Below are 27795 nucleotides of genomic sequence, written 5' to 3'. Positions count from 1 at the left end.
GACTCATCTGTTATATTATGAACGCATCTTCTGAAATGCAGCTGGTGATGTTATTCAGAGATGAACTGAGGAAACGTTGCAAACCTACATGAGAGGCGGAGAGGAGCTCGGCTTTTCTGACCTCGGTTTTATGCATAAAAAACATGTCGACTCTTGTTTTTATTATAGTCTTTATTCTTTCAAGGCACAGCAGATGTTGGCAGGGCTAGAGGCTATCGGAGTACATTCAGCGTGTGGATTAACGTCTACGACGTACAGCGCCACACGCCGAGTCTGTGACTACTACAGTACGCCTCTTCCCCCCAGAAAGAAAGAAAACGGGTAACAGTCTGTGCTGCAATTCAGAACTTCATCCCTAATCATACCAGGGACGGCTCAGTAATAGTGTTAAAATGAGACTACACACACACACACACTGTCTCAATGAGACATGTACATTTACCCACCCACATTTTTTTTTTTAAGAATTTGTTAATGGAATGAAAATATGCATTTACTCCTTTAGTTGTAAGTACAGTTCTGGTTGGAAATTTCCATACACTCATCCTGGGCACAAATGCCATGTTTTTGGTTGTTTTTTTTTTTGTCTTTTAATCATCCCCAAAAAACAGGAACCCTCAAGCCAAAAACATCTTGTAACGCCACTGTAGTTTTACATCAGCTGAGAGGAAAGAAGCCTGATGATTTCTGAAGAAAATGAATCTAGGGAGACAAATACTGAGCAGTTTTGACACAAAAAGAAGAATGTTTGGAGGAGTTAAGGTGGGGCTTTTAAAAAGAAAAAGAATGCAACACAGACTCAAGCTTGTGCAGTTGATTCTTATCTTAAAAGCCATTAAAGTTGTCTGAAAGAAACCCCCCAGATCAAATAAATTGTCTAGAGCAAGAATGACATTTATGCTGATGAGTGCAAGTAAACTTCTGACTGGATCTGTATGTGACATCAGTTTTTTTTCTTTCAGCTTCTTTTAATTAACGAACTAAAACCACTAACAATTATTTAAATGTTTAAATCTTTAAAAAATATAGTTTGTTGCTCTGGTTATTACAGAACTTCTTCTCAAACCACCGGGGTCATCTAAAAAATAAAAAAAAAGGAAAAATAAAAGTTGCATCAGAGAACTCAGAATGGGACAGCTAAAAGCTACGGTTGCTCTACTACTGTAAATCCCAAACAGTTCAACTGTTGCTGAATGCAGCCACAAAAGAACTACATTTAGATAAAAAAATACAAAGCAGAGAAAACATTCACAAACCTTAGTTGTTTTTTTTTGCTAGTAACAAACATCAACCATTACTACAGCATCTTTAATGAAACTGATCTGCATTATTTTTTTTTATAATAACCTGGATTTTGAGTGTTCAAACAATTCAAAGAGGTTTGTAAATAATGTAAAACAAATCCTTTGGCATCATTAAATGTAAAAGCTCATAAAAGTAATCACATGTTAAACAGCTAAACTTCACTTTCTCACAAATCAATACTGTCATCTTTTTTAGATATTACTAACTTTTAATAACCTTTCTTTTATTTTTAAACCCACAAGATCTTTTCGTTACTGAAATATAAACATCACCAGTGGCAACAGTGATGAGGCACCTCTGTTGATTTCATAGATTTTCAGATGACTGAAAGGAAACATGAAGCTCCCTCAAGACTCTACACTTTAGTGTCAAACTTGGTGAATCCTCCATGAAGCAGACAATTATTGTATATACAACATACATTACAAAACCAGGACTGAAAAACAAAGCAAGTTTCAAACATCCTCTAAGCGTTAAGAGTCTCCATGTCAGAATCTGCTTTTAGAAAATACAAAATGAGTCATGCAAAAAATATATACCTAGGATTTAGATAAAGTCTAATAACCCAAAATACCAAAAATATATATTAAAAAGTCTCCTGATAGACCTGTGTGTTTCCACAGTTGAGAACAAAAGCGAGCCAAGCTAAATTCCCACCCATAAATGAAACCTGCATGGTAACAAATCAAAGACTCCCGCCTAAAACTACAGGGGAGAATGGCTCAAAATCCTGCAGTTTCCTCTTGATACGCCTGCTCAAAATGACAGAGTGTGTTGCTACTTTTACTCGTTGAGAGCAGGTAAGTTCATTGGTACCACGGCGTCTTGCGCACCCAGCGGAGGGTGAATCCTGCGTCTGTGCGGATCTTAATGGAGGCAGCTTCTGCTTCTCGCACCGTCTCCTTTACGGACTGCATCAAATTCTGGGCGTTGTGGACCAGCATCTCCGTGGCCTGGAATGGGAATTAAACGAACGAGGAGCTGTCAGTGAATATGTAACAGGATAATATTGCTTTCCTGAAGTGCAGACGTGTCATTCTGTGTTACCTGCTCTGACTCCTCTTCACTAATGTTTGTTCGTCCCAGCATGGTAGCTTTTACGGTGGAAAGGATCTTCAGCTGAGTGCTGATGGTGGGAATTCGTTCGCAGACCTGCACAAGGGGAGATCGTTTAGAAACTACAGCAATCAAAGTCTCAGATTAAGATTAATCTAGGAGATCTGGTCAAAGGAGTTTCAGAAAACATTTATTTATATTTTAGTTCAAATACGAATTTTGAAAATTATTTATATTTTTCCCTCAAACGTCGAAAAAAAAAAAATCGTATTGCCATTACAGCACTCAAACACCTGAACAGCTTTTTGCATGTTTCGCCAGGTATTTTGCTGATGTATCTTGAGTCGAAGCCCTCCTCGCCATAACCCTAATCTTTAGCTTCCCACGCAGATCTTCCAGTAAATTCAAGTCTGGATTCTGGCTGCTCCACTCAAAAATGTTAAACAACTTACATTTAGACTAAACCTGTTAGTAAATATATATATAAAAAAAAGACTTTAAACCTGAGTCAAATCTGCACTGGTGTATGAATAATTTTGGACCTAGCTGTATTTTTTTTTACCTGCAGCAGGTTTGTCCTGATGCGTCTGTCCGTGCACTGCTTGGCCACTTCTTTAGCCAGTCTCGTCACCTCATCCGAGGCCTTGGCGATGTCTTTTGCGCACTGAATCAGCGCTCGCTTGTTTCCGCTCCCGCCACGCACCAGCCGAGACATTTCAGCCATCAGCAGAGCCATCCGCTTGGCTGCTGCTATGATGTCATTACCCTGTGCAGAGAAATAGGCGGGTGGCGAGAAGTCAAAGCAGCCGTGACCAGAGGAGCAGGGCGTTGCAAAGCATTCACTGGTGAGCCGTGTCTTTGCAAAGTACTCCGATAATATAAAGTGGAACAACAAAATAGTGCTGTGAGGTAATGAATGAAATGACCAAGACAAGCATCAAATGTAAGGATGTTTAACAGCCCACTGCATGCAGTGTCCCAGCCGTTTATCACGTTTTTCACTTTTAACGATCATCCTGACACCACAGTCAAACTGAGGTTAGTTCCTGCGAGGTAATGCCACGGTGCTGAGACGATTAGCGCAAACTTGAAACGACAGGAAGCTGAAGCGGGTTGTCATACTGAGTAAAGCAGGTGGTTAGATGTCAAAGCTGCATCACCCTGGAGCCTTTAGGAAACTGTCATCCTTGGCCTTACTGGTTGGCCGGCCGTAGCAACAAGAGTGAGACTGAAGCTCCTCCACTGAACCGTTTTATTCATGAACATGTGGAGAGGACAGTCGTTGACCCACTGTGAAACTTTAGCAATGGGATCAGCATACCTGTGTGTGTCAGCCATCTCTGAGTAAAAAAAAACACAGCAGCAGTGAAACAACAGCTGCAGCTGGTGGGGCGTGTCCATGGTGGGAGATGCACAGCTGATGGGTTCACGCAGCCACGGTCACCGTCTGCTAAAACTCCAGGAAGTGTTTCTCGTCCCGCATGGCCGTGGTCTGCATGCTTGGGTGTGCTGTGCCTTGCAGCAGTATTCATACCTCTCAAAGATTTGAACATTTTGCCACCTCGCAGCAACAAATCTGAATGCTTTTATATAGATTTTATGGAACAGACCAACAATCGCCACTAGACCAAGTAGTGCACACTTCTGAAGTAAAAGAAAATGATGTGTGGTTTTCAAAATCGAGACGTGCTAAAAGAAAATGAATACTGGTCACCTCCCTGGACACAATATCTGCGATATGAAACTTGCTGTGGCGATCCTTTTCTTCAGCAGAAACAGGCAAAGGTGACGTAAAGACAGACAGAGTTAAATACAGGGTAATCCCGAAAGAAAAGCCGTTAGAGGCTGGAAAAGACATAAGACTCAGCGGAAGTTCAAGTTTGAGCCTAAACATAATCAAATCAAAACATACTTGTGTTGGAATGGCCCAGTCAAAGTCCCAGGCTTAATTTATTGGAGAATTTTTTGCAAGACTTTAAATTTTTTGCTTACAGACACTCTGCTAAGCTTCTCTAAATATGTCTGTATTATGTAAAGGTGGTAGAGACATATCCAAAAAGATGGACACTTTAAACAACTGCAACAGATGGTGCTCCAAAGTACCGACTCAGCGGTGTTGAATACAAATGCATGCCGCACTTTTTAGGTTTTTATTTTCAATAAAAAGAAATCTGAAAACCACATATTCTTTTCCTTTCACTTCAGAATTATGAACTACTTCACATCGATTTGTATTAAGTCTTTGGTAGTGCCCAATCTAAACATTTTAAACGGGTTTGAATACTTTTGCAATGGAGTGTATTTCAGGGTGTGTGTGTGTGCGTGTGCGTGTGCGTGTGTGTGTGTGTGTGTGTGTGTGTGTGTGTGTGTGTGTGCGCGTGTACGCTCTTGTGCATGTACGTGCGCAGACCTTGCTGGACCACTTGCGAGCCTCCTGGTGGAGAGACTGGGCAGCTGCCAGAATGGGCTGATTGACAGGCTGGTTGGACGGCATCATCAGCAGCTCTGGCTCATAGTCATCCTCACCATCAGTAAACTCATCTTCATCATCTACCTCCCTCTCCTCTACTGCCTCCTCATCCTCAGGCTGGGCCAGGCGGGGAGTAAGACGAGTGGAGGGGCGGGGGATTTTTGTGGTGGTCGGAGGATTGACGGGAAACAGGGAGGGAAGGAGAACAAAAGGCGGAGGAAGGGGGAGAAACAAAGGAGGAGGAAGGGTAGGGGGAAGCAAAGGGAAAGCAGGTGGAGAGGGAGGCATTTAGTTCAGTATGAGCAGCATTGAATGAAAGAACAGAGGACAGGTAGTTTAACAGAAGCATGGTGAAAGAACAGGGAGAGGGTGGTGAAACGGCACGCCAAAGGGGCAAAAAACAGCTTTGATGGGAGAGGAAAAGAAAAGAGGACAGCAGAGATCTGCAAGGAGGGCTGCAAGTGCATGAGGGGATGGCTGAGTGGACAGTTCAATGATCTACCATCAAACAGGATCTAACTGCACCCAAAGTCAGCGTCTGACTTATTACTGGTAGGCTAAAGAGTTGAGCAGTGAGCGTGACAGAGCACCTTAATGAATTCACTTTTTTTTTTTGCACCTGTTTTCAAACAGATTTCTCATGTGTACAGAAGATCAAAATCAGCTTTTTCAACAAAAAAAAGAGCTTCAGAGGAACTGAAAAGGAGAAAAGTTATGAGACACAAAGAGATGATAAGAGGATCCTTGATTATCCTTGTTTTTGTCCTCAGTGACAAAACTTGGTCATGAAGTGCCAAAGCTAATAAATCAATCAATGCAACATCAGGTCCTATATTAAGAAACACCTTAATATAGTACATGCAGAACAGACTCCTTGTTTAATCCTTATGTTATGCACTTTTCTTACATTTCTCCATGTAAGTGTGCACGCCTTCAAAATGAACAGATGACAGTTTCCAGTTTTCCTCTGAAAGTGGAGTCGAGCCGCCGAGCTCCACATTTCAGGATAGCAAAAGAAAAAAATTTAGATTTTCTCAAACAAAATCACAGGAAAAGCATCTTGGTGCCAATGGAGAGCAATGGTTCCGCTCTGCAACAGTAGCTTAAATATTTTCACTGAAACAGACACGATTTTATTTCTGTAAAGTTTATGAGTGTGTTTGTTTGAACTGACTTTGCTTGACCACTTGCGCGCTTCGTCGTGCAGCTGCCTGGCCGCCACCATCATGGGTTCGCTGAGCACCTCGCCGACCTTCTGCTCCGGGAACTCCTCGTCCTTCTCCTCCGGGGGAGGGGGACGGGGCGGAGGCACCTCACCCTCTGGCAGCGGAGGCTTAGGTGGAGCCTGCTCATCGCTAACCTGGAAGAGCAGAACTTTACACTCATCTTTATACTTTTTACCCTCATAATGAGCATGAATTTCTTACTTTTCTCTTCTTACTCAAACCTTTCTCTCTCCAGAACACAATCATCTTTAAAAGCAAAGAGTTGCTTCACACGATTCAATTTACTCTGATTATTTTTCTCTTAATTTCCACAAATGTCAATGTTTCATGCATGTCAAAGCAAAAACGGGTATTTCGCCTAACATTTCAAAACTGTATTTTTTTTTCCTTGACAAGACGGAGACCTGCAAGTTTAAAATTAGAAAGCCTAAAGGACACAGTGACGATCGAAGTAATTTCCAAACAGTTGCAGTGTCTCTAAATTCTCGAATTTTAACTCAAAGATGGTTGACTCTAGTTGGGAAAAAAACAAAAAAATTATTATAAGAGGTCCTCAGATACATCTACTCTGGTTTTGTAGAAGAAATAGCGTGCTAATAATAAATGGGCTCCCTGGACAAACCTTGAACATCGTAAAAATCTTTGAGCTTTGGTTTAAAATACATTTTTATTCAGGATGGCTTTTGCTTAATGTACTTTTTGTTTTAGTTATTCTGCAAATACAATTTTACTTGCTTACTTTACTTAAAAACTAGAGAAGAAAATCAATATAAATGTACTTGGGCTAAAGTTTAACCCAAATATCAATGAGATTAATACTGTATATGGATTATCTGCTCCAAATAACTCAAACATATTTACTACAGCCTCTAAATATGTTGATGCTGTGTGGATGGCAGCACCTAATAAATTCAAACTCCACTCATATCTTGTTTTTAAAAATTATGGCCATTGTTTGCTGTATGATCCTTACAATCTGGAGAAATAGTGTCTCAAATATAACAACTAAAACTAGAGAACGACAGTTTTAGTTGAGTAATTCGTATGTGCCTACATGGAGCTGGTCCAGGTCAGGAGGCGGAGGTGGGAAGTCTGGTTCCTGAGGCTGGAAGGCTTCTCTGACTTTTCCCACTGCAGCCAAGATCCTTTGACAAGAGTCCAAATATGCTTTCTGTAGACCTGTGACCAAAATCATTCAGAAGAGAAGGAGGTGAGAGAGAAAATAACAGCAACTCATTATTGCAGCATCCTTGCATGGCTGCATTTGGAGCAGTAACCTTTGTCTTGTATGTTCCCGGCCACAGCCTTGGCGTCCATCACCATGGGTGAGATGGTGTGTGAGAGGATGTCGGACGCATGTTTTACAGTATCTCTGAACCGGGGATCTTCAGAGTTCTCCACTTCCCTCTTGGCCACCAATAAGACCCGGTTAGCTCGTCTCGCTATGCTCGTTGCCCCGGCAACGAGCATTTGGGGCTGAACGTTTGCCATGGCAACTCGGCACTTGTCAATGTCTTTTTTAATGGCTTCCTCAGAAGCATCCAACAAGGATTTGGTGTCTATGGCTTCATCGACCAGACCTAAGGCACACAAGGACGAAAACGCACATCGACTGAACATGCAGTTGCTGAAATTACAGTGAAAATTTAAATTTAAAACGGGTCAAGAAAGACCTTACCGGTCAGTCTCTCCACATTGTCAATCCACTGGTTCTTCATGGTGTCAAAGTGCTCATAGGCCGCTTTGTTTCCTGGATTTTTTAGCAGGATCCGAGCAGCGGAGGTCACCTGGAGATAAACAAACACGACACGCTCAGATTGAGTTCAACAACCATGTGCCTCATCAGTCTGCATCACTATGCAGGCAAAACTAAAATAAACAGGCACACCTGCGGCGTCAGCTCCCTGGCGTGTTTCACGGCAGCATGAATTCCCTCCACGGTGCTCTTATTCGCCGTTCCCACGGCGGCGGCCTTCTCTGCGGTTGCTCCCAGTCGTCCCGCGTGGGCTTCAAAGTTCCCTGCACGTTCTTCGAAGACCTTTGAGAAACACTTGTTTTGGTCAAACCTTTTTAAACAATAACACCAAAAAAAGTCTGGTGTGATAAGAGAACAATTGTTCGGCGCTGAGACCATGTTTTCTTTTTTTGTTGTTGTTGTTTTGTTTGTTTACTGACCTCCTGCCTGTTGGGCGCATCAGGAGGAGCAGTTGCAGCCACCGCCAGCAGCTTGACGGGCGTGGTGGTGTCGCTGAAAACATCGGATACCTCCTGTGTCATCACCTCCTGCATATGCTGCCTCAGGTCCTGGAGGAAGCAGAGAGTGCTGCATCTATCCACAAGATGGAGCTCTGCACTAACGCTTTTTGTTACATCATCCTTAACTGAGTTCTATCTATTCAGGATTATTTTCTCCACAGCGTTTGTCACGCAACTTTATGATCTTAACTTGAGTTCATTTATGTTGAACAATAAGCCCAAGAAAAGCTTTATTTAAATGTAATCCAGCTTTTCTTTTCTTTTTTTTTTTTCTTTTTTTTTAAGTGCAGCGATACCTTGAGGGTGTCCTGCAGTTGTGCCGCTGTGGCTCGTGCATGAGGAGCCTCAGCCTCCCCCCTGTTCGCCATGTCTGCCAAAGCTGTCATCAGCCCCTCTGTTCGGTCGCAGCGCCCGACCATGTCCTGTCGGTACGGACCCAGCAGGCCTCCCGCCAGCCTCTTCCCTTCTCCAACCATTCCTCTGATTGCTGCCTGGCCTGTGGAGTCACGAGAAAAATATCTAAGAACAAGAGTACCTTACCGGTGCTCAGTCAGAACAATGACAAGTGAATATTAAGGCAACAGTGTCAAGCATTGCGTTTGTATTGACTGCAGATTTTTTTTTCTTCTTAAAAGGGAGAAGCTGATTCTATATTTTGTTGCAGAAAAATTTACAGTGTTGTGAAATTATTTGACACTTAAATTATTTATTTTGTTAGCCTGATAGCCTGCATAAATCCTTCCTGAAAAAAATACCAATGGCCTTGAATTTCTCTGGATTCAAGGCATGAAAGATAGATGGAAATATTTCAGCCCACCTAAAATATTTCTATTTCAGATGATTTAAGTGATTTAAGTTGTCGCTTAAATCTCTTTTAGTGATTTGTTGATCTGGTCAAAGAGGAATCAGAATTAATTCATGATTTAAAAAGAGGGGCAATAATATTTGCACATAGGGTTACTTGATGGCTTCGAATACTTTTTCCCACAATACCTTAAATCTTCAAGTTTTGATGCCGTGTAGTTACTCAGGTTATCTCTGTCCAATTTTAAAAGTGTTTCAGATGAGAATCTGAAGCACTTAAGAGCAACAAAAGAAAAGAAAGACAGAATAAATTTCTTCTGGAGAAGAAAATACTCTTTCACAGCACTTTAATACATAGGCTTGGGCTGGTTTCTGTCATCTCATCGAGGTTTAGCTAGGCTCCGACGCTTTGCTCTCACAGATAAGGAAAATGACTCTTTCTAAAGCCATAGACAGCAGTGGCTTGGAAACATTCAGTCACTCTTTCTTTTACAGTGACATTATTAAAACTACAATTAAAAAGCTACAATCTTTGTTAAGATCACTGTATGCTACCTAAGCTAAGCTACTAGCTTAATGAGATAATAGTAGCATGGCAGAAATGCAAAACATTCAGCAATTCAAAACTGCTACTAATTTTAGCCCATGGATATTCCACCAATTTTATTACTTTTTATCATACGGTGAGAGTTTCAAAGTGGCCCGTGCGTGAATGTTAGAGTGTTTAATTTTATCTGTCAACATGGCTGACAGTGAGCAGGTACCTGTGTTCCACTCTATCCTCTCACACTCTGCTCCCAGAGGGAAGCATGGGAAAGAGAGGAAACGATCAAAAGACAAGACAGGAAGACAGCGTAACAAAGGATTAGGAAACAACACTCTGACAGAGTAAATCGAGCCATTTAGTGAATCATGCATGAGTTGAATCACAGTGCAAATGGCAGTTTCCTGAGCGAGTCACTTGCTGTCATTACAGCACGGACAATAAGCATCCCACATCTTTCATCACTACATTTAGTTACTGATGCATCACAGGCTACACCAAAAACACAGAAAAGCAGAACACCGTTACGTCCTTTCAGCCACGATGCATGTGAACGCACCTACACCTCTGTCATCCACCCCGGGATTATTCACCCAGCGCAGAGCCTGCTCCATTTTACCCTCCAGCGTGACAGCAGGCTTCGCTGGTCTCATGTTGGCCACCGCCCGGTTGGTCTTGGACTGCAGGTTCAGCAGAGCTGCTCCAATCTGCTTTGCCAGAGCTCGGGCCTCTGGACTGTCGCCTTTACCCCTGTCATGGTAGCACATGTAGTAAATGACTTCATTGGAGGAAAAAATAAATTTACGAAACATAGAGAAAAAACATTTTTTAAATCCGGCCTTCATACCCATCACCTGGCTAAGGTCTTGCTTATTAACATGTTAGACGGCCTTTTAAAAGGGAAATACCTTTTGGAAGCATTTATTTCAAATTTGACCTTTATTTTTACAATGAAATGAATGTTTTAAAAAAGACAAATAACTTCTCCTTTCACAAAAAAATGCAGAAATATTTCTAACATCAATCTAACAGATTAATCTTAAATTAAGTCTTTATTTTGTGTTCCTGGAAATCACACAGGAATGATGTGTGTTGTTGCATACAGTACGCCCTGTTCCAGATTAGATCAGGCTTGATAATTCAGCTGTGTATACAAGCACAGCCACTAAGCTTTATTTTATCATTTAAATATATATCTCTCCTCATGACTATCCGGTGCTGTATTTCAGTGGGTTGCAAAAATATTTATACCCTTAAAACCTCAGAGAATTACATGACATATGTGACAGACTGAGGGAAAGTATGCATTTTCCATTTTGATGACCATACAACTTAGAGTCAGGAGCGACTTATATGTTTTTTTCCCCACTTTAGGATGCATCTTTTGACTGATGCATTACATATAAATTCATACTGATGGTTATTATCATCTGCAGTCATGAGAAAAGCTAATCATGGGCTGAAAGTCAGACGGCCAGAAATAAAGAAATGAGTCTACAACTGGGTTTCATTTGAGACTCAAAGCAGAGAACATTTTTTTCAATATATATAGTACCTACTTTTGTCACACATATATTTGTAAATTTCGAAGATGTGCCTCCCATTTCACAACTATACACCAGTATTGGTCTATTACATAGAGTCCTATACATGTAAAGTGGTATGAATGCTTTTTGCAAGCAACTGTAGCTATTTTGCTGCATTTTTCTTTTTTGATCAGTTAAACAGCTTGTTTATTAAATGATATTTCCCTTTAAATTCTGCCTGGTATCCTCCTTTATGTGACACCACGACCCTTTTCACCACATTTAAATTCTTGGAAACCTTAAAGTAGGAGCGATGGGCACAGTTGACAAGCAACAACATGTGGATATTTTCCATGTGGATAAAAAAAAGCCACCTATCGGTATCTCATGGTTACAGACTCCATCTGGAAGAAAAGGCCATACGAATTAAATATTTAACCTTAATTATTGTTTATGCTTGCAGTCAGAGGAAATCGTACTGTTTGCGTAGCTCCATGAGCCGGGCGGTGAGTCCTGCTATCTCGTTTATGGAGCGCAGGATGTCGTCCCTCTCCTTGGGGTCTTCACAGAGGTCTGCAATACGTTTGGCCTCTGCTAGAAGCGCTCGGATGTTCTCCTCTCCCTCAGGACCACCATTAGGATCGGCCAACCATGCCTGAAAAAGCAGGATGTAGAAGCATTTACATCTGATGAACAACACTGAACACAGTACGAGCTTTTCTTGAAAATAAACTGAATTAAAAAAAAATTAAAAATAAAAACTGGATGAAGCTGAATGTTTGTTTATCTGACCTGGGCAGCATCCAGCCTCCTGGCAATGGCCTGCTTTGCGTTGATTAGAGCCTCCAGTCTTCGAGCAGCACTGTCCACTTTGCCAAAGAGCAGATCTAAGCCCTGTAAGCACTGGCCTGCGCGCTGCATGCAGCCTGGAGTCTGGCCCTGGCCTCTGTCAAAACCCACAAATACGGTCAACCGAAGTACGAGATCAGAATATGCAACTTAAACACCCAGAAGGAGGAAGCACACACAAACACACTACCTGACACGCAGATCCCCAATCTGATCAGTCATCTGCCCCAGAGCCCTGCTGGTCGCCAGTATGTCTTTCCTCTCCCTCCCGGCGCACAGCTCTCCCACCTTACCAGCTTCGTCCAGAATGACACGCAGCGCCACCTCGCCAGGGTCTCCTGAGGAGGACAGAGAGGCGGAAGCACAGGGATGGGCATGTTGAATGAAACAAATGTGTTCCAGCTGAAGGTTTGTAGATGCCAAGTCTGAATCCAGGGCTACCTGGCTGTCCTTGTGGGTCTTTGAGCCAGCTTTTGGCCTGCACCATCTTTGATTCGATCAAAGCCAGAGATCTTTTCAGGGCCTCCATGTCCTGAAGAAAAGAGAGAAAACAATGATGTGTATTAATTTGGAGTTTAGCTTTTCGATGCAGAATAATATAAACGAAGCTATTTCTACAGCTACGGTACGGCCTGTTGAGTTTTGGACTTGTAAGAAAAAATTCTGTAATCGAGTTTTTGGAAACTGGGTACCAAGGCTTAAGATTTAGGACATATATTGTTTCAAAACTAATGAATTTTACACTACTACTACTAATAGACTACCGCAGCATTGCCCCTCCCCCACCTAGTGCTGTGCATGGTCAGATGGCTGAAACAGGGATATAACACTTTCTCTCTCTTACAAGAAAATATATTTTGAAATATATTCCGAAGTAAATCCAGTCTTGGAAATCACCATCAGCCATGATTTGGGAATCTAAAGAAACCCGCCCACCCATCGATCTGTTAAGCAGTCATCTGCATGCTGCAGATACCCAAGCAGCAAATATCCTGATTAATTAACAAGCTAATCTAAGCTTGTTAGACATGTTTACTCCGTGAAGAGAAGAATTGCAATGTCTGTAAAACAGGGACATTTTCTTGAAAGGGTTAATAAAAACATTACTTTTATAAATACTACTACCATTACTGCTATTACTAATAATATTAGAATAATTTGTGGATAGGAACTGATGATCAACTTTTTTGAGACATATGCCTGAGTCCTTTATTAATAAGTGTCACCAAAATGAAGTGTTTTTATTTAGCTTACAACATGCAATTTTATTTAAAAAGCAGAAGACCTAACATAAGATAAATGATAAGATCTTTAACTTTTAGGGGCCTTGGAGTGTTATCAGCTAATACAGGTAAAAAATAAAGGCTTGTGAAAACTTCATAATATAAGAACTTATAAATCAGTACAATAATCTTCTGAAAAAGCTTTTGCTACATTTACTGCAAATAGTGGATGCTGAGTTGATAGTTATCAGTTAATCTTTATAAACCAGTAATTAGCCAAACGCTTGACTGAAAATGAGAACTGAATAAGAAACGGGAAAATAATGAAGTTCGGCCTCCTCGCACATTCAGAGAAACACTTTTGACTGCTTCCTGCGAGGAAAACAAAAAGCTTTTTCCAGCTGGGAGGAGAATGAAACGCTCAAGTGGAACAGCTCAATACAAGCCATCTATTATGAATGTGTCTGGACAGCAACCAGCTTATTTCTATAATTCATGACCCGGCGTGAGGATGGCAGTCATCGTATGCCAGCACTTTCCCCTCGCGAACTGACAGTAAGTGCTTATCACAGCTCACACACTACGTATGCAGTATCCCCCACAGCAAACATATACAGACAGACATACAGATCATTGTCTGAGGACGCTGTGCGAGAAACATGCAGGGGTTACAGGTTGGACGAGTGAAACAGATTTCACGTCTGCTCTGGACATCACTTCTGCGCAGTTTTTGAGTCTCTGTCAAGCAACAATCAGCTGCTCATTTTTGACCATCGGACATGTACTGACAAACAAATGAACATAAAACCATTTATTGTAGTGATGAAGCACCTTACATCACCACATCTGCTTAGAAGTTGACACAAACACTGGACACACTTGTTTTCGGATACCTGAGTGACAGATATGCAGAATGTAAGCGTGAGGACACATTCCTGTGTCGATCAGACACAAAGAAACTCACACACCCACAAGCTTGCATGCTGGAGACCGCAGAGGGGGAAAGAGACAGGCTTACCTTCTACAGGAAGGAAAAGAATGAAGGAAGGAGGTAAAGAAAGAAAGAAAGGAAAGGGAAAAAGAAAAACCAAGAGTTACACTAGCGAGCAAAAACAAAAATGGAGACAGAAAGTAAAAGAATGAATTTTGCAGAGATGCCCCTCAGTGGGAGAGTGTTAGTCTTAAGTTCGACTTTGTGTCAAATGTTGGTGGGCCAAAACAAAATGACAAAAGTCGTTTTGCTTATGTGTCAAACAGATTTTACCTTGTTTGCCCAGGCGTCTTCGTCCCACGTGGTGAGCTGTAAGACTCTGATGATCTCGTTGATTTCGGCGCTCATCTTTTCAAACGTAAACCTTCGGTTCTTCTCAGCCTCCTCAATGCCGGCTCCTCGGCTGCTTTTGGTTGCCACAAAAATCTTTATAGCTGAAGACACAAATTGGATCGAATTACAGGTATTGCCAGATGAATGTTTTAGATGAATAAACTGTCTGCTAAGTGAGCTATTTCTTTCGAAATCCCTCACTTATTCCCGGTCATTAGGTTAGTGCTGATGCAGAAGCATTTCAGCCTCACGCAATGGAGAATAGATTTGATTTGACCTCAAACATTTGAGAATTAAATCAAGTTTAACATTAGATGCTTTGGCGATTTTGGTCTCCATTTCATGTGATAATATTTTACCAAAGAATCATTCTGCTGGAAACGCTTTATCCATTCCAGAACAAGTTAAGATGTGTGATTGGGATGACATATAAATAAACTGAATTGAATTGAACATGTGATAAAATATTAGTGGAGGTGTATGTACAATTTTGACCGCAAGTAGATTAGAGAAAATCAGAATTCAAAGTTGTATTTTTGTTTTTTCAAAGTCTATTGAATGTGTGTGGTGTGATAATGTCACTCTGGAGACAAAAACGTTTCTTAGATAAATCATTTACACAAAAATTAAAATCACATTGATGATGGGTGTATGTAAACTTCTGACCAGGCAGCATAAGTGAATCATACTGTTGGGATCTGGAACAAAGCAGCACAAACCAACTAAAACGAGGCAAAACGCCTTTGTAAAACTATTTGGAGCAAACCTTTGCGTTTCAGCTGATACTGAAATTTTGCAAAAACTGTGTGACTTATCAATATAAAAATATGAATTAGTGCCTGTATCCCAAGCTAACTTACTTGCAATCTTTTGCAGCTACAGTAATAGCTGAAATGTTTCATCTTCTCAATGTATGTTCAGTATATCAGACTGTAGATGAGGCGGTAGTGGGCGATGCATCGTCAGTCTCGCATCCCAAGCACCTAATGACTGTAATTACCAGTGTTACTATAACAACGGCTGGATGCTCTGCGACCTACGCTGTCGTTTGCCCACACAAGTTCACCCATATGCACCTGAGATGAGAACGGGCAGCAGCTCCTTGATGGTGTTCATGGAGTTGACGAGCATCTGTCGGTGCTCTTGGTGGGTCAGCTCCTGCTGCCGCTCCTCAATCATCTTTGACATCTTCGTCATGCCTGGTGGAAAAAATGGAGACAAAAAGCACGGCGAAATGATTTTCAGCGAGAGTTTGAGGCGAGAGTACGACTCAACCCCTCCTCTGGGTAGGTGGCAGGAAATGTTTTTGTGACTTTGCATTTGACCCAGCTGGTACAGTGATTAACAGACACATTGGAACGTCGTTCCTTCACGAACCACTGAGCTCGAACAATGCCTGAGCCAGTGATGTGTGAGGAAGCCTTGGCATCAGACTTCCCCCCAGCATATTAAGTCACTGCGTTCTGAAAATGTAATTAACCCGATGCTCTGATGATAAATGGTCTGTTTATGATCCTCCTGCCGGTGGAAAGACTCACTAAGAGTATCTTGATGTCAGAGGAGTCAATGGTTAATTCATTTTGTTCCATCTTAACAGATGGATCTTTGACCCAAACAAAAAAAAATGAAGGTTAATTGTTTCATTTAGAAACCTCTTATAAACACATCCAACTCAGTATTGTACCTTTAGGTATGCAAGTCCTTAATGTGATGGTTTAATACACTGATTAGTAAATTACTAAGAGTATTTTTTTAAAAGGTTCACGAACCTATTGATAGGTCTTTAGTAAAGTATCATTAGTGTTCATAGATTACAAACAATGGTTGATTTTATGTCTGTATTTTCTGACTTTAGGCCTAAAGTTGCAATATTTATGATTCCTATATTCGATCAAATTAAGATGCAAGACAACTGTTTGCATTTTCCTCTGAAGAGTGAATAAATAAAATGCTTACAAGAGCACTGTGCTTGCAAAAGTATTCAAATGCCTTGAATGTGATTTCATGTGACAGACCAACAGAAAGCAGTGGATAATTTTGGATCGAAGGTTAAAGATGAACGATTTTAATACATTTTATACAAATTGAAATCTACAGTGAGGCTTGTCTTTGTACTCAGCACCCCCGGCGTCAATGATCATTTTGAACAATAATAGACATGTTGCAGTTAAAGTTGCAGGTTTTGGGAGTATATCTACAAGCTTTTCACATGTAGAAGGGGATTTTTTTTTTTACTTATCCTTCTTTGCAAAATAGTCAAACTGGGTGGAGAATGCACATGAACACCAGCTTTGCCACAGATTATCAAATGGATTTAGTGGTGGACTTCAATGTCATTCTAACAAAAGAACATTCGGTAACACTTTATTTGAAGGGGGGTGAATAAGACTATCATGACACTTTCATAAACATGACATAACACATGTCATGAATATTTATGACTGTTGTCATAAAGCGTAATTCGGTAAATTAATAAATCATTACTGTTTAAACTTTACCTTTAATAACATAAAGTTACCTCATTTTTAAGGGCAATCAGTAATACTTTTATAACAAATTTATATCAGTAATGATTTCTTGGTTAATGTCAAGTTGTCATAAAGACATTTTGAATAATGTCAACTTTGTATTAAAAGTGTCATAATTTATCGAATGACGCCTTATGACAACAGTCATAAATATTCATGAAGGCTTATTCATGTTCATGACAGGTGTTATGTCATGTTTATGAAAGTGTCATTACAGTCTTATTCACCCCCTTCAAATAAAGTGTTACCAAACATTCTTTGATCTGATCTTTTCCATTGTAGCTCGTTTTTATGTTTAGGGTTATTTATTGTGTGTTTCAAGTCGCATGAATATGTTTGCAAGGCACTGTAAATATTTTTTTTTTCTTATTATTATGTTGATGTGGGTCGGCTTTAACTGGATCTCCTCACAAGCTGTTCAATAACTTGCTTTGTGTTTTACTGACCTGGCCCGAGATTTTTTGTGTAAGTGATGAGGTCTTCCATGGTCTCCACCACTTCAGCTACTGTCAGATACTCGAGGATACCTTTACACACACGGATTATCTTACGCACCTGCAAGCACAACGCAATAACAGGTGAGATCTCGCGGAGCAAAAGCCCTTCTTTTCATAACAAGAACAAACGCATTCATTCTGTGAGTTTTTCTCATTTCTGCGGTGTCTGTGTGTGCGTCGACAGTCTTGTGATGTTCATCTTGTGACTGAGAAAAGCTGCTCTTCTGAAAATGAGGCTGGTGATTAGACGTGGTGAGCTTAATCACGTGCCCAATGTGATTTCACTTATGGAGCTGCCATCAAACCTTCATGCAATCACCCAACCACCCCCCCCTCCCACCCCCAACACACACACACACACACATGCACACGCAAACACACAGACATCCTGAATTATGACACAGGGAGGTCATTTGATCTCTGTGATTAGATCTAGCTGCATTTGAGCCTCCATTACAGCTCCAAGAGTTCCTCCTTCCTCTGTGCAGCTTCTAAATAAAGCTTTAATTCCCTGAAAGAGACCAAAGCAAGGGATGGCGAGCATGAAGACACTAATGTATACTGGTGTAAGTAGGAAAGCACACACCTCTGCTTCATCAAAGGTAAGGAGTAGGTCACTCGTTCCAGACAGAATCCCTCTGGATCCATCGATCAGGTAATCCCTCGCAGGAACAGAGTATGGATCTGCCTTAAGCATCTGAGCCGCCTGAACGAGCTTCGAGCACGAGTTCTCCACCCTGAAAACATGCAGCTGGCTTAGAACATCTTTCTACAACAAACGCATTGACTAGTACATACAGTCAATCGCTAAGTAAAGTAATTTGAGAGGGTAAATACTGAATATTTATTTTGGATAATATTCTACATATTGTAGAGACAAAAAAAATTAATTATAAAAAGTATGAAACAAGAAAAATCGCAATCTGTGGTTCTAGGAATTTGACAAAAGAATTTTAAAATAAACTCTTCAGAAACTGAGTTTTTAAGTCACAGTTTCAAAACCAGGTAAGTACTTCCACATGTGAGTGCTGACGTAACATTTAGTATTTATTGACCAGAATTAATTGTTGTCTTGACAAAAAAAAAACACCTTCTTAACTGGTGTGTGTTAAATGAATGTCTGTCCTCTAATTGGAGAGAAAAGGGACAAAGGAAGCACTTTTGATACAAATATTATATATGCAGGAAATGTAGGTGAGGATTTCTCCTCACCCAACAAAAACAGTCTCATCCCACAGCAAGAGCTTGAACAGGGAGTCGACAGCCAGACCATCAACTTGGTGTTGTCAGTGAGCACAAAGTTTGTCAATCAAGAAAATGCTTTCTTTTAAAAGATAATTAGCTGCACTGTTTTTGAGGCAAAATAAGGAGAGAGGTTTTGACTGCAAGTGCCTCCTGATTGTGTGGTAGTATTTTAGAGCCAAATTATGTGTTTCTAGATGTGCCTATAGAGTTTGAATGGTGAGGCAGACAATATGTTTCACAGATACATTGCTATATAAAAAATAAAAAATATCATATTAAAAACAAGTTGAATATGAGGATAAAAGTGAGACTTACACAAGAAATGACCCTTACAATGCTTTTTTTTATTTATTGAGAACTTACTTCAGAGTGTGACTGCTCTGTTTTGAGAGACTTACAATTTCAAATCAATTCAAGTGACAACATGATCAACTTTGTTATCTTCAGTTTGTAAACATTTTAAGAAAAAACGTGGGCTCGACTTCTAAACAGGAATTTTAATCTTCAGTCAGCGATTGACCCAGAGGGGATGCATTTTATGAGGATTCAAATAAAGCTAAATCCCCCCTCATTCTGACCCCATTGGTCAGGGTATCAATGGCCGATGGCTCGTCTATATTTAGGCAGGTTCGCATTCCCACATGCTCCCGCTCCTACGCCCCACAAGCCAGATTTACGGTTTAGTAGCCCGTGCATGCGTGAGAGAAGACCAGCCGATTTGACCTGCTGGAGATGTGAATAATTTCCGTGAACCTGCAAAATGTTTAAAAATTGATCAATAGGCAACAGTGGAAAATGAGGAGTGGGTGGGAAAACAAGCTGTATGTTAATGTGTCAGATAAGTTAAAGAATACCAAGATTTGTACGCAACAAAAATAAAGCAGGACTTTTACTGTTTCAGTGTTCATACAAAATAATTTAAAAAAGAACGGAAAAGGAAAATATCAAAAATCATTCGTATAATTTGATTCTGTAAGCTTGGTTCAAGGATGCAGCTTAATTGTGTTTTTTCTCAGACGTTAAAATTGTCGTGCTGAAATGTCCAAGTGGAAAGTTCTGACCCTGACCTCAAAATGTAACATTGCTATGTACTTGAAGCACAGTGACAGCAGAAGTAATAAGCCTTTTATTTGCACTGCTGATGGTTTGTGTTTTTTCATATATATACTATTCAACCACTGTCAGTTAAGATGGTGCTGCAGTACCGCGAGAGGTACTTGTACCACAGTTTGAGAACCACAGAGCTGGGGCATTAACATTTGCATAAATGCTCTCGGTGAGCACCCTGAGCTTTTATTTCAGCTCTTTGGATGCGAGCTGGAAAACAGCTAACAGCCTCTCAGCAGTCTGGATGCTGGAGCCGGACAAGCACCCGGGCTCGGCCTCAGAAGTAGCTTTTTGTTGTAGCTGGGAACGGAGCCAGTTTTCCTGACATTAAAACGCCTGGAATCCTCTTTTCAACAAGTTCTCTGTGTGCTGAGATAAAGTCCGTCATTTCCAGCATTTTGACCCTGTCAGACAGAGATACAGTGGCGGTCATTTACTTTTCCAGAACATGCGCTCCGGTTCAGCGACAGGCTTACTTAATAAAAGCAGGAGGCATGTCTCTCTTCATCACCTGGTCCTCTGTGGTTTGAACTGTTTCCTTCCCCACCTGAAACACACACATATTTATTCTATTATCATTAGCTGCAGCAAGACAGGAAATGTTTTTTAAAGGGCACTATTAATAGACTGAAAGGGTGAATGAGTGTGTATCAATTCACGCCTATTCCAACCATGCATGCATGTCATTTCTCATGCGCTGGGAAAAGCAGCTTGGGGTCCAGTTCATTTCCCCTGTCTGTTACTCTGCAGGCAAAACTAACTGTGTTTAGTATTAAATCAGATGAAAAACATATGAGGAATTTAGTTTTATTTCATTTTTACAACTTGTAACATTATTACTCGCCGCATGATTCTTCTGAAGATGCTCAGTGCTACTAAACTACATCCTTCACACACAAGCGTGATCAGCCTCACACGGACACACACACCCTTTCCACTGAACTTTATAATCACAGCTTTAATTATTTTAAATTAACTTGCAGCCCTCAAATAGTCAAATAAATGTGTGTGGTCCGGCATTTCAGTCTCCACAGGGATTCTGAATCCCAACAGATTCCTGGTTGAAAGCCTTTGAAAATATAAAATAAACTCTCTCTCTCTCTCTCTCTCTCTCTCTCACACACACACACACACACACACACACACACACACACACACACACACACACACACACACACATATATGCCTGAGCATTCACACGTTTGAGATGCAATTACAGCAAAATGATGACATCAGTTTCTTCCTGCTGCCTCAGTGAAATTTCGTTAATAGACTTTTTGGCTCCAGAGATTCAGGAAACAGCAAATGGGCTGTGGTATCTATATGAGCTGCAGCGATTTCTTATTTTGACCACAAAAATTTTACTCAGAGAGATATGGTTTATTGGTTAGTCTTAGCAATCTAACAAGAAACCATTCTGTTCAGTGTTAGTTGATTTTGCAAACAGAATAAAGCTCCGTAATGCTTATTGTTCTCGCAGTACCAAATGAACAATATTCATACTGTTTGACCTTTCTCATATTTTCCCCACATTACAACCACTAATTGGTTTTACTGGTATTTTTTTGTGATAGACCAAAAACAGAAGTGCATAATTGTAAAGTGGAAGGAAAACGATACTTGCTTTGATTTATTTATTTATTTATTTTCCAAATAAAGATCTGAATAGCTTGCATGTATTTGTGTTCAGCCTTGAGTCAGTACTCTGCACTCCAACCTTTAGCTGCTGTAAAAGCTGCTAGCCTTTGTCTCTAGCAGCTTTGCATATTTACTAAAATGTTGACCAATTCTTCTTTGCAACAGTTCAGTCAGAATACCTGAGAGACAGCCAGAGATTCTCAGATTTAGGTGTTGACCTTGGCAGAGCCAACCAAATTACTCCATAGCAGCTCTAGATGTCCTGCCACTAAAGACTTACGTCCTTTGCAGCATCTAACAGTTTATCTTACTGAATTGCTCTGCATTTAGATCCATCCATCTTCCCATCCACTCCGAGCAGCTCCCCGTCAAAGAAAAATATTCCCACAGAATGATGCTGCCATTACCATGTTTCTCCCTGGGGGTGGTATTTTTAGCGTGCAGTGTTAGGTTTCCATCCCACAGAGCCTTTTGCATGTATGCCAGAAAGCTAAATTTTGTTCTCATCTGGCCAGAGCATCTTTTTTTTCCCCCCATATTTTTTATGCGCCCTTTACATAATGTGGCCAGCTTTAAAAATTTAAAATAATATAAATAATACATAAATAAGAGAATCGTTAAGTACAAACCAAATTTGGACAGCATATGAGCCAAAATTAAAATTGCCGTTAATATCTGCAATAATCTGTATTTTAACATTTGTTTCTTTTATGCAATGCTCTTAAACTTTGTTGTTTTCTTTTTGTCTTTCTACTGACATCCTATAAACTGCTATGGATTGCCATGTGTATGAATGGTGCAATAAAAAAAGAAACATGGATTGTGTCAGCAGGTTATTCTCACCTGGGCTGTGGATCTCTGCAGCTCCTACAGAGTTACCAACAGGATCTTAGCCGCTCTCGCTTAGAACCCTGCTAATCATATTCTATTCCGTGTTTGTCTATCACATAAAATCCCAGAGGGTAAATTGCTTAGATGAAGAAAAATTTTAAACCTTTTTGTCTGATTAGAGGAAAGAGTGACAATTGTTATTTTCATTTGCATAACAGGCTTTGGGAGGAGAAGCATAAGAAGTTTCACAGAATGTCTGCCTGCATTTGAATCACTTACAACTTATTTTCCAGAAACTATGCATTGAATACAAAAATAACACGGTGTAAGAACTGAGCAAGAGTTTAATTTTCAAGACGCAAATTAATTTGGGGGAACTTTAAATTCAGTTTACACTTTTGTGTGAACAAAACACACATAAAAATAAATGAAATAATGGTGCACTTTATTATTAAAACCCTACTTTAAAGTTGCAAAAGGTGAAACTGAAAATGTCCAAATGACCTGATGAAACTGATCTGTCTTGAAAACTTTCTTTGTTCAAAAAATACTCCTAAGGAAAGCAGTTCTACAAGTGTGGCGACCCAGAAGGGTCGTCCAGACAAACTCTGTTTCCTGTAAACAGCAACACTTGCTATTGATTGTGCAATGCATTAATAATGCAGAGTAAAGTGGTTTGCAGAGGACATTGAAGCAGGCTGTATGTGGGGTTTGTGCATCTTTAAAAGAAGTGATGGCTCCAGCAGGAAACTGACAGCTATTGATCACAGCTGTCAAGCTGTGCTTTGTCTCACCTAAGACTCACAACTTCAAACAGTTTCTTCAGATCTTGAATTACACAAAAATGCTTCTGTTGATTGACTGTAACAAAACTCATCCCAGACATTTTTCTATCAGGACCAGCATTACCCTCTGCAGCAATTTGAGTTTCAGTAGTCTGGAGTCTTCTAGTTTTCTGGACCTTGTCAAAATCACTCAGCTCTGAAGACACAACTTTTTACTTGCTATCAAATATATCCCACTAATAAATTTTACCTCTCATCAGTCGTCATAATGTTATGCCCAATGAGTGTGTCAGCCATCATTTTATCTTCCATTCCTTAAAAAGGAGGGTTTGCTGGTGGTTTAAAGACACAGATATCTGCTCTTACATTACAAATAAGAAGTTCACATTTTCGCCTAATGCATCAAATATCCAAGTTTTAAAATAAAAAGGTCACAGTTCATCATGAAGTCACCAACTTTGACTCATCTCTGGTTTGCTTGCCAAAGAGCAAAAAGAAAAGTTTTTTTTTTACATGTTGAGGTTTGGCAGAAACATGGACCTTACTGTCCTTGGTCAGAGCTGGCACATGTATTAAATTACATTTTCTTTTAAAACATTTTCTCTGGCAAAATGTTGGCATTTCTTCCACTGTCTTATCTTCTGCTCATTATGCATCATATCATCACTGTATTTTAGTTGACAGGCCTACTTCTCACATACCTCCTCTCCCTCTCTGTTCAGTAAAGTGTGCACTTCCTTTACTCAGTGCTAAATCTATTTATTCCTCCTCTCCCCCCCACCCCCCACCCCACCTCCAAAGATGCACTCCTGAAGGAGTCCATGTTGACTCCTTCAGGAGCAGACACTTCTATCCCTGAGCCAGCTCTTCAATCAGCATAACGCTACGAAACGCTTGCGCTTCCAACCAGAAGCACCAGAAGCAGCAGTATGTCCCACATCTTTAGCTGAATCTGCATCAGCCCACGCTCAACCTCAGGGGGGGGGATCAAGAGTGACACTGCCTTGAGCGATTTTAAGAGTCTTCGTGGTCCAAGATCTTAAGTGCATGCAAACGCCCCTCCCTTCTTCAGCCCACCCTGGATGGGGTTAACTGTAACCGTATCAGTGCGCTTTGGGACCCTTGTGGTGATGTTGGCATCTTGCTGTATAGCGTACTGCGTTAACTCGGTCTGCACAAGGCTAGATATGAGTCAGCCTTCTAAAATAAAGCCTGTGTGCTCCAAACAGCTTCACTTTTAGGTTTTGGGTGTTCTTTACATCCAGTTAACTTGATCTACCCAGCAACAGAGTGGTGGATATTTCACAAGCTGCGTTCTCAAGCAGCGTTGGTGCTCTCTTGTCACCCACTTCTTTAGACTTGCAAATCTGTCAGCAAATGCATCTTTTTCTCCTCTGCCTAGAGAGAGTAAGTAGTCTGAAAGCTTTTCTCTTCCTTTTCCTAAAAATACACCAGCGATTCTCAACGCTGAGACTTTTAAGTGCATCCTTCTTCGCCTCTATCGTGATATCTTCCTCATCATTCTGCTTTTTACTGTAAATCTCCATCCCGAGAGCTTGTTCTGTGTTCAATAGCTTCCTGTGAAACTCCCTGATCCCTCCTCCCGGACTCTCATATCCATGATGTGATACCCAGCGACAAGCCTGAGGCGGCTTTTAGCCTCCTTCTGCTTGCTGTCTGAATGAAGTACACCCACAAGAACAGAGAGAGAAGGAGAAAGTGTCTGATGGCCAGCGGACATCGAGGGCCCAATCGAGATGAATAGCATTGCATCAGGGTAGATTCACTTTCTTATCTCTAATGCAGTCTGCAAATTACCCATTCATCAAATTAGCACTTGATCTCCTATCCTAAATGGAGTTGATGCAACAATTTTCTTTTTCGGAGTAAACTTGAAGAGCAAATCCTTTAAATTGCAAACGACAAACAAGAAATACGTATAGAAAATCAGGGTCTAAATAATCAAATATCACACCAAAGCATCCAAAATCGCCCTTTAGGATGATTTCTATTGACCACATTTCCCCTGTTTTTATAATGTAAGGGATTAGATGTTTACTTCTGTCTTCTGTTGAATTCTCCTGAGTGACCGAGCGAGTGAGTGAAGATCGCATCGATAACGACCTAGATCAGCACAAATGATGTAGCCCATACTGATTTTTTTTTTCTTCCAGCCAGAGCACACACAGGAAGCGTCAATATCTGACTGAAACTGGGCTCTTTCTACTCAAAACAACCAGTGTGACTCAGTTGTGTCACAGATGAAATAAAGGAGAAAGTGAAGACGAAAAAAGGAATGAATTAAAAAAAACCAACGAGATGAGGCAAATCTTATTGCTGAGTTTCTTCATAAAACCTCAAAGCTTCTGGTAGTTTGACTCGGTTTGTTGAAGCTAAAAAAAGTAAAACATGTCTCCTTGCGGCACAAGTGACATTTCTCCTGTCACTGGTCTCCCATACAGAGGAGCATCCTCTGAATTCAATCCACCCTCATTTCTTCCACCCCACAAATCTCATACGGCTTAGCTGCCATCAGGGTTGCCAGATCTCTCTCTACTGGAGTACCATGAAATGTCATTTTTTTCAAGTTGCTCAAGTCTATATATTCTAAGTTGACATAAGAACATTTAACACAACTGAGCACCAGAATACACATCTGTGTCCAGGCTGTGGTCGCTGGATTCCTCACTGTAAATTCTGCTCAGAGGTAAAACTGTGAAAGACTTCTTTAACATTTCTTTAATTGGCAGAAGCTGTCAAAACAACAAGACGGGAAACACAACACTGCACAATGTTGCGACCACAGCAAGTAACTCTGAGTTGACAACTAATTACTAATTTATTACTAAAGATATCTCCACTTACTGGCTCACTTTCACTCAATTACATGAAGAGAAAGATTGATCATGACAAGTTCCAGACCTCAAGTCTTCAGAGGGCTGGAACTTGTCAGCCCTCAAAAACAGAGCCTTAGGTCTCGGTTTTTGTGACGGAAGTGTGACAAGAGTCTAGGATGCAGAATCAAGTCCCAATCTCTGGGTTATGTTGGCTACTTACTGGTATTATAATGACAATCCATACGTTTTTTTTTCAATCAGTATTAATCATCTAAAAACGGACTGGTCAACCCTGAATTTTACAGTTCAATACTGAACAGAGGACAGGGAGCAGAGGGAGGGGCTGGCCCAGGGGACCATTTGTGATCGAACCGCCACTGGGCATCAACACATCACACAGTTTTTTGTTTGTTTGCTTGTTTGTTTGTTTGTTTGTTTGTTTGTTTGTTTTTAATACTGACCGCACCCCCTCCAACTCCAAGCTCCACTGAAAAGTTGGCAGCTCTCTCTTCCAGTCTGTGCAAAGTTTGACATTTCATGTCGTTCCCTGACAGAAACACACAAAAAAAACCTAAAGCAGGAGCCTGTCACACAAACAAACACGCACACATGCAAGCGTGAACCTCAGTTGGTGCACGACAGCTTTATGTCTTTTTAATGGTGAGTGAGGAACAAGTTGGGATTTCCAAGCCATATTTCTGGAAGCCACAGAAAATAATCAGCTGCAGCTCCAGAACAGTTTTATGGTCTCTTCTCCTCATGATTCACGGAACTGAATGAATAAACCATAAAGCCGGCGGCTGTCTGGACCCCTCATCGATCTAATCGGTTCCCAGAACCGCTGGAAGTTTGGGACAGAAATTTGACGCTCGGGCAGGATTTTCGCCCTGCCTCCACCCCCCGCCCCCCCAAAACTCGGGACTCACCCGCACAAGGTTGCTCACAGCCGCCTGCACCGCGGCCACCGGCACCGACAGGTCCGGGATGGCTTTCCCATCCACCTCCCCTTCCTCATGCATGATGACCAGGTGGGAGATCTGCTGGGCCACCGGCTCCAGGATGCTCTCAATGGTCTTGGTGTGAAACACCGGCATCGTGAACGACTTTCAACACAGCCCCGACGGAGGAAAAATAAAATAAAAGGCAGCTGGTAGCTCCAGCGCTGATGATCTTTTATTCCCTCTCTCTCTCTCTCGCTCTCTCCTGCTCCTCTCCTCCTCGGAGACAGACACCGAGCTGACAGCCCAGCCCTTTCAGAGGAATCCTGCCTCCTCTCCCGAGTACCTCGGTGAAAGCTGGACTCGAGCGGACGGTGTCCTCCGGTGGGAGCGACCCAAATCGTGACAGAAGGAATCACCGCCCTCCGCCCAATCAGAGCCAAGGAATACAGCTGCCAGGCTGCTTGGTGCGCACTGACGCTCTCCCTGCTCTACGCACACACTCCGCAAACTAGAGCTCTTCCTAAATTACGTCATGCGTGCCAGTGCACCCTAAAAGGAAAGTGTTGGGGTAAGTTAATGAGTCTTGATGGGAAGAGACTGTGATTCTCTGAGATATAAGAGAAGATCTGGTTGCAGGTGAAACATCTCCAAGCCAGTGAGGTTTCGCTCCGTGCAGCCCTCAAAAAGGTCAGCCTCTCATGGTGGAGAGCCAAGTCAGCACCTCTGCTTCATAATGTGTGAACCTAAACGGGGGAGTTTCGATCTTTTTTTTTTTTTTTAATGAACCTTTAAATCTCGATCTG

The 27795-nt window shown here is 41.2% G+C and overlaps 1 protein-coding gene across 4 annotated transcripts; it reads right to left on the bottom strand.

Moving 5' to 3' along the window:
* Positions 1–153: 153 nt before the first annotated feature.
* On the bottom strand, positions 154–27460 carry LOC103476978 (vinculin-like). Of its 4 annotated transcripts, XM_008429760.3 has the most exons (23): positions 26978–27459; positions 20437–20507; positions 18195–18345; positions 17558–17666; positions 15660–15782; positions 14524–14684; positions 12478–12568; positions 12227–12374; positions 11980–12133; positions 11667–11842; positions 10221–10411; positions 9882–9908; positions 8610–8809; positions 8233–8361; positions 7946–8095; positions 7736–7844; positions 7335–7637; positions 7112–7236; positions 6006–6191; positions 4772–4948; positions 2924–3127; positions 2353–2457; positions 154–2258 (listed from the first exon to the last, which is right to left on the bottom strand). In XM_008429760.3, exons 1-23 carry the CDS (start codon positions 27143–27145, stop codon positions 2112–2114), a joined length of 3405 nt encoding a protein of 1134 aa, XP_008427982.1. In that variant the 5' UTR covers positions 27146–27459; the 3' UTR covers positions 154–2111. The 4 variants fall into 4 exon arrangements, with proteins under 4 accessions (XP_008427982.1, XP_081472773.1, XP_008427984.1 ...); XM_081616647.1 differs by lacking the exon at positions 4772–4948 and having other exon boundaries at positions 26978–27460; XM_008429762.3 differs by lacking the exon at positions 9882–9908.
* Positions 27461–27795: the final 335 nt, after the last annotated feature.

This window comes from Poecilia reticulata, chromosome 15 (assembly GCF_904066995.2).
Source record: "Poecilia reticulata chromosome 15, P_reticulata-male-v2, whole genome shotgun sequence".
Classification (NCBI taxonomy): domain Eukaryota; kingdom Metazoa; phylum Chordata; class Actinopteri; order Cyprinodontiformes; family Poeciliidae; genus Poecilia; species Poecilia reticulata.
This window is presented reverse-complemented; position numbering and strand designations above follow the sequence as displayed.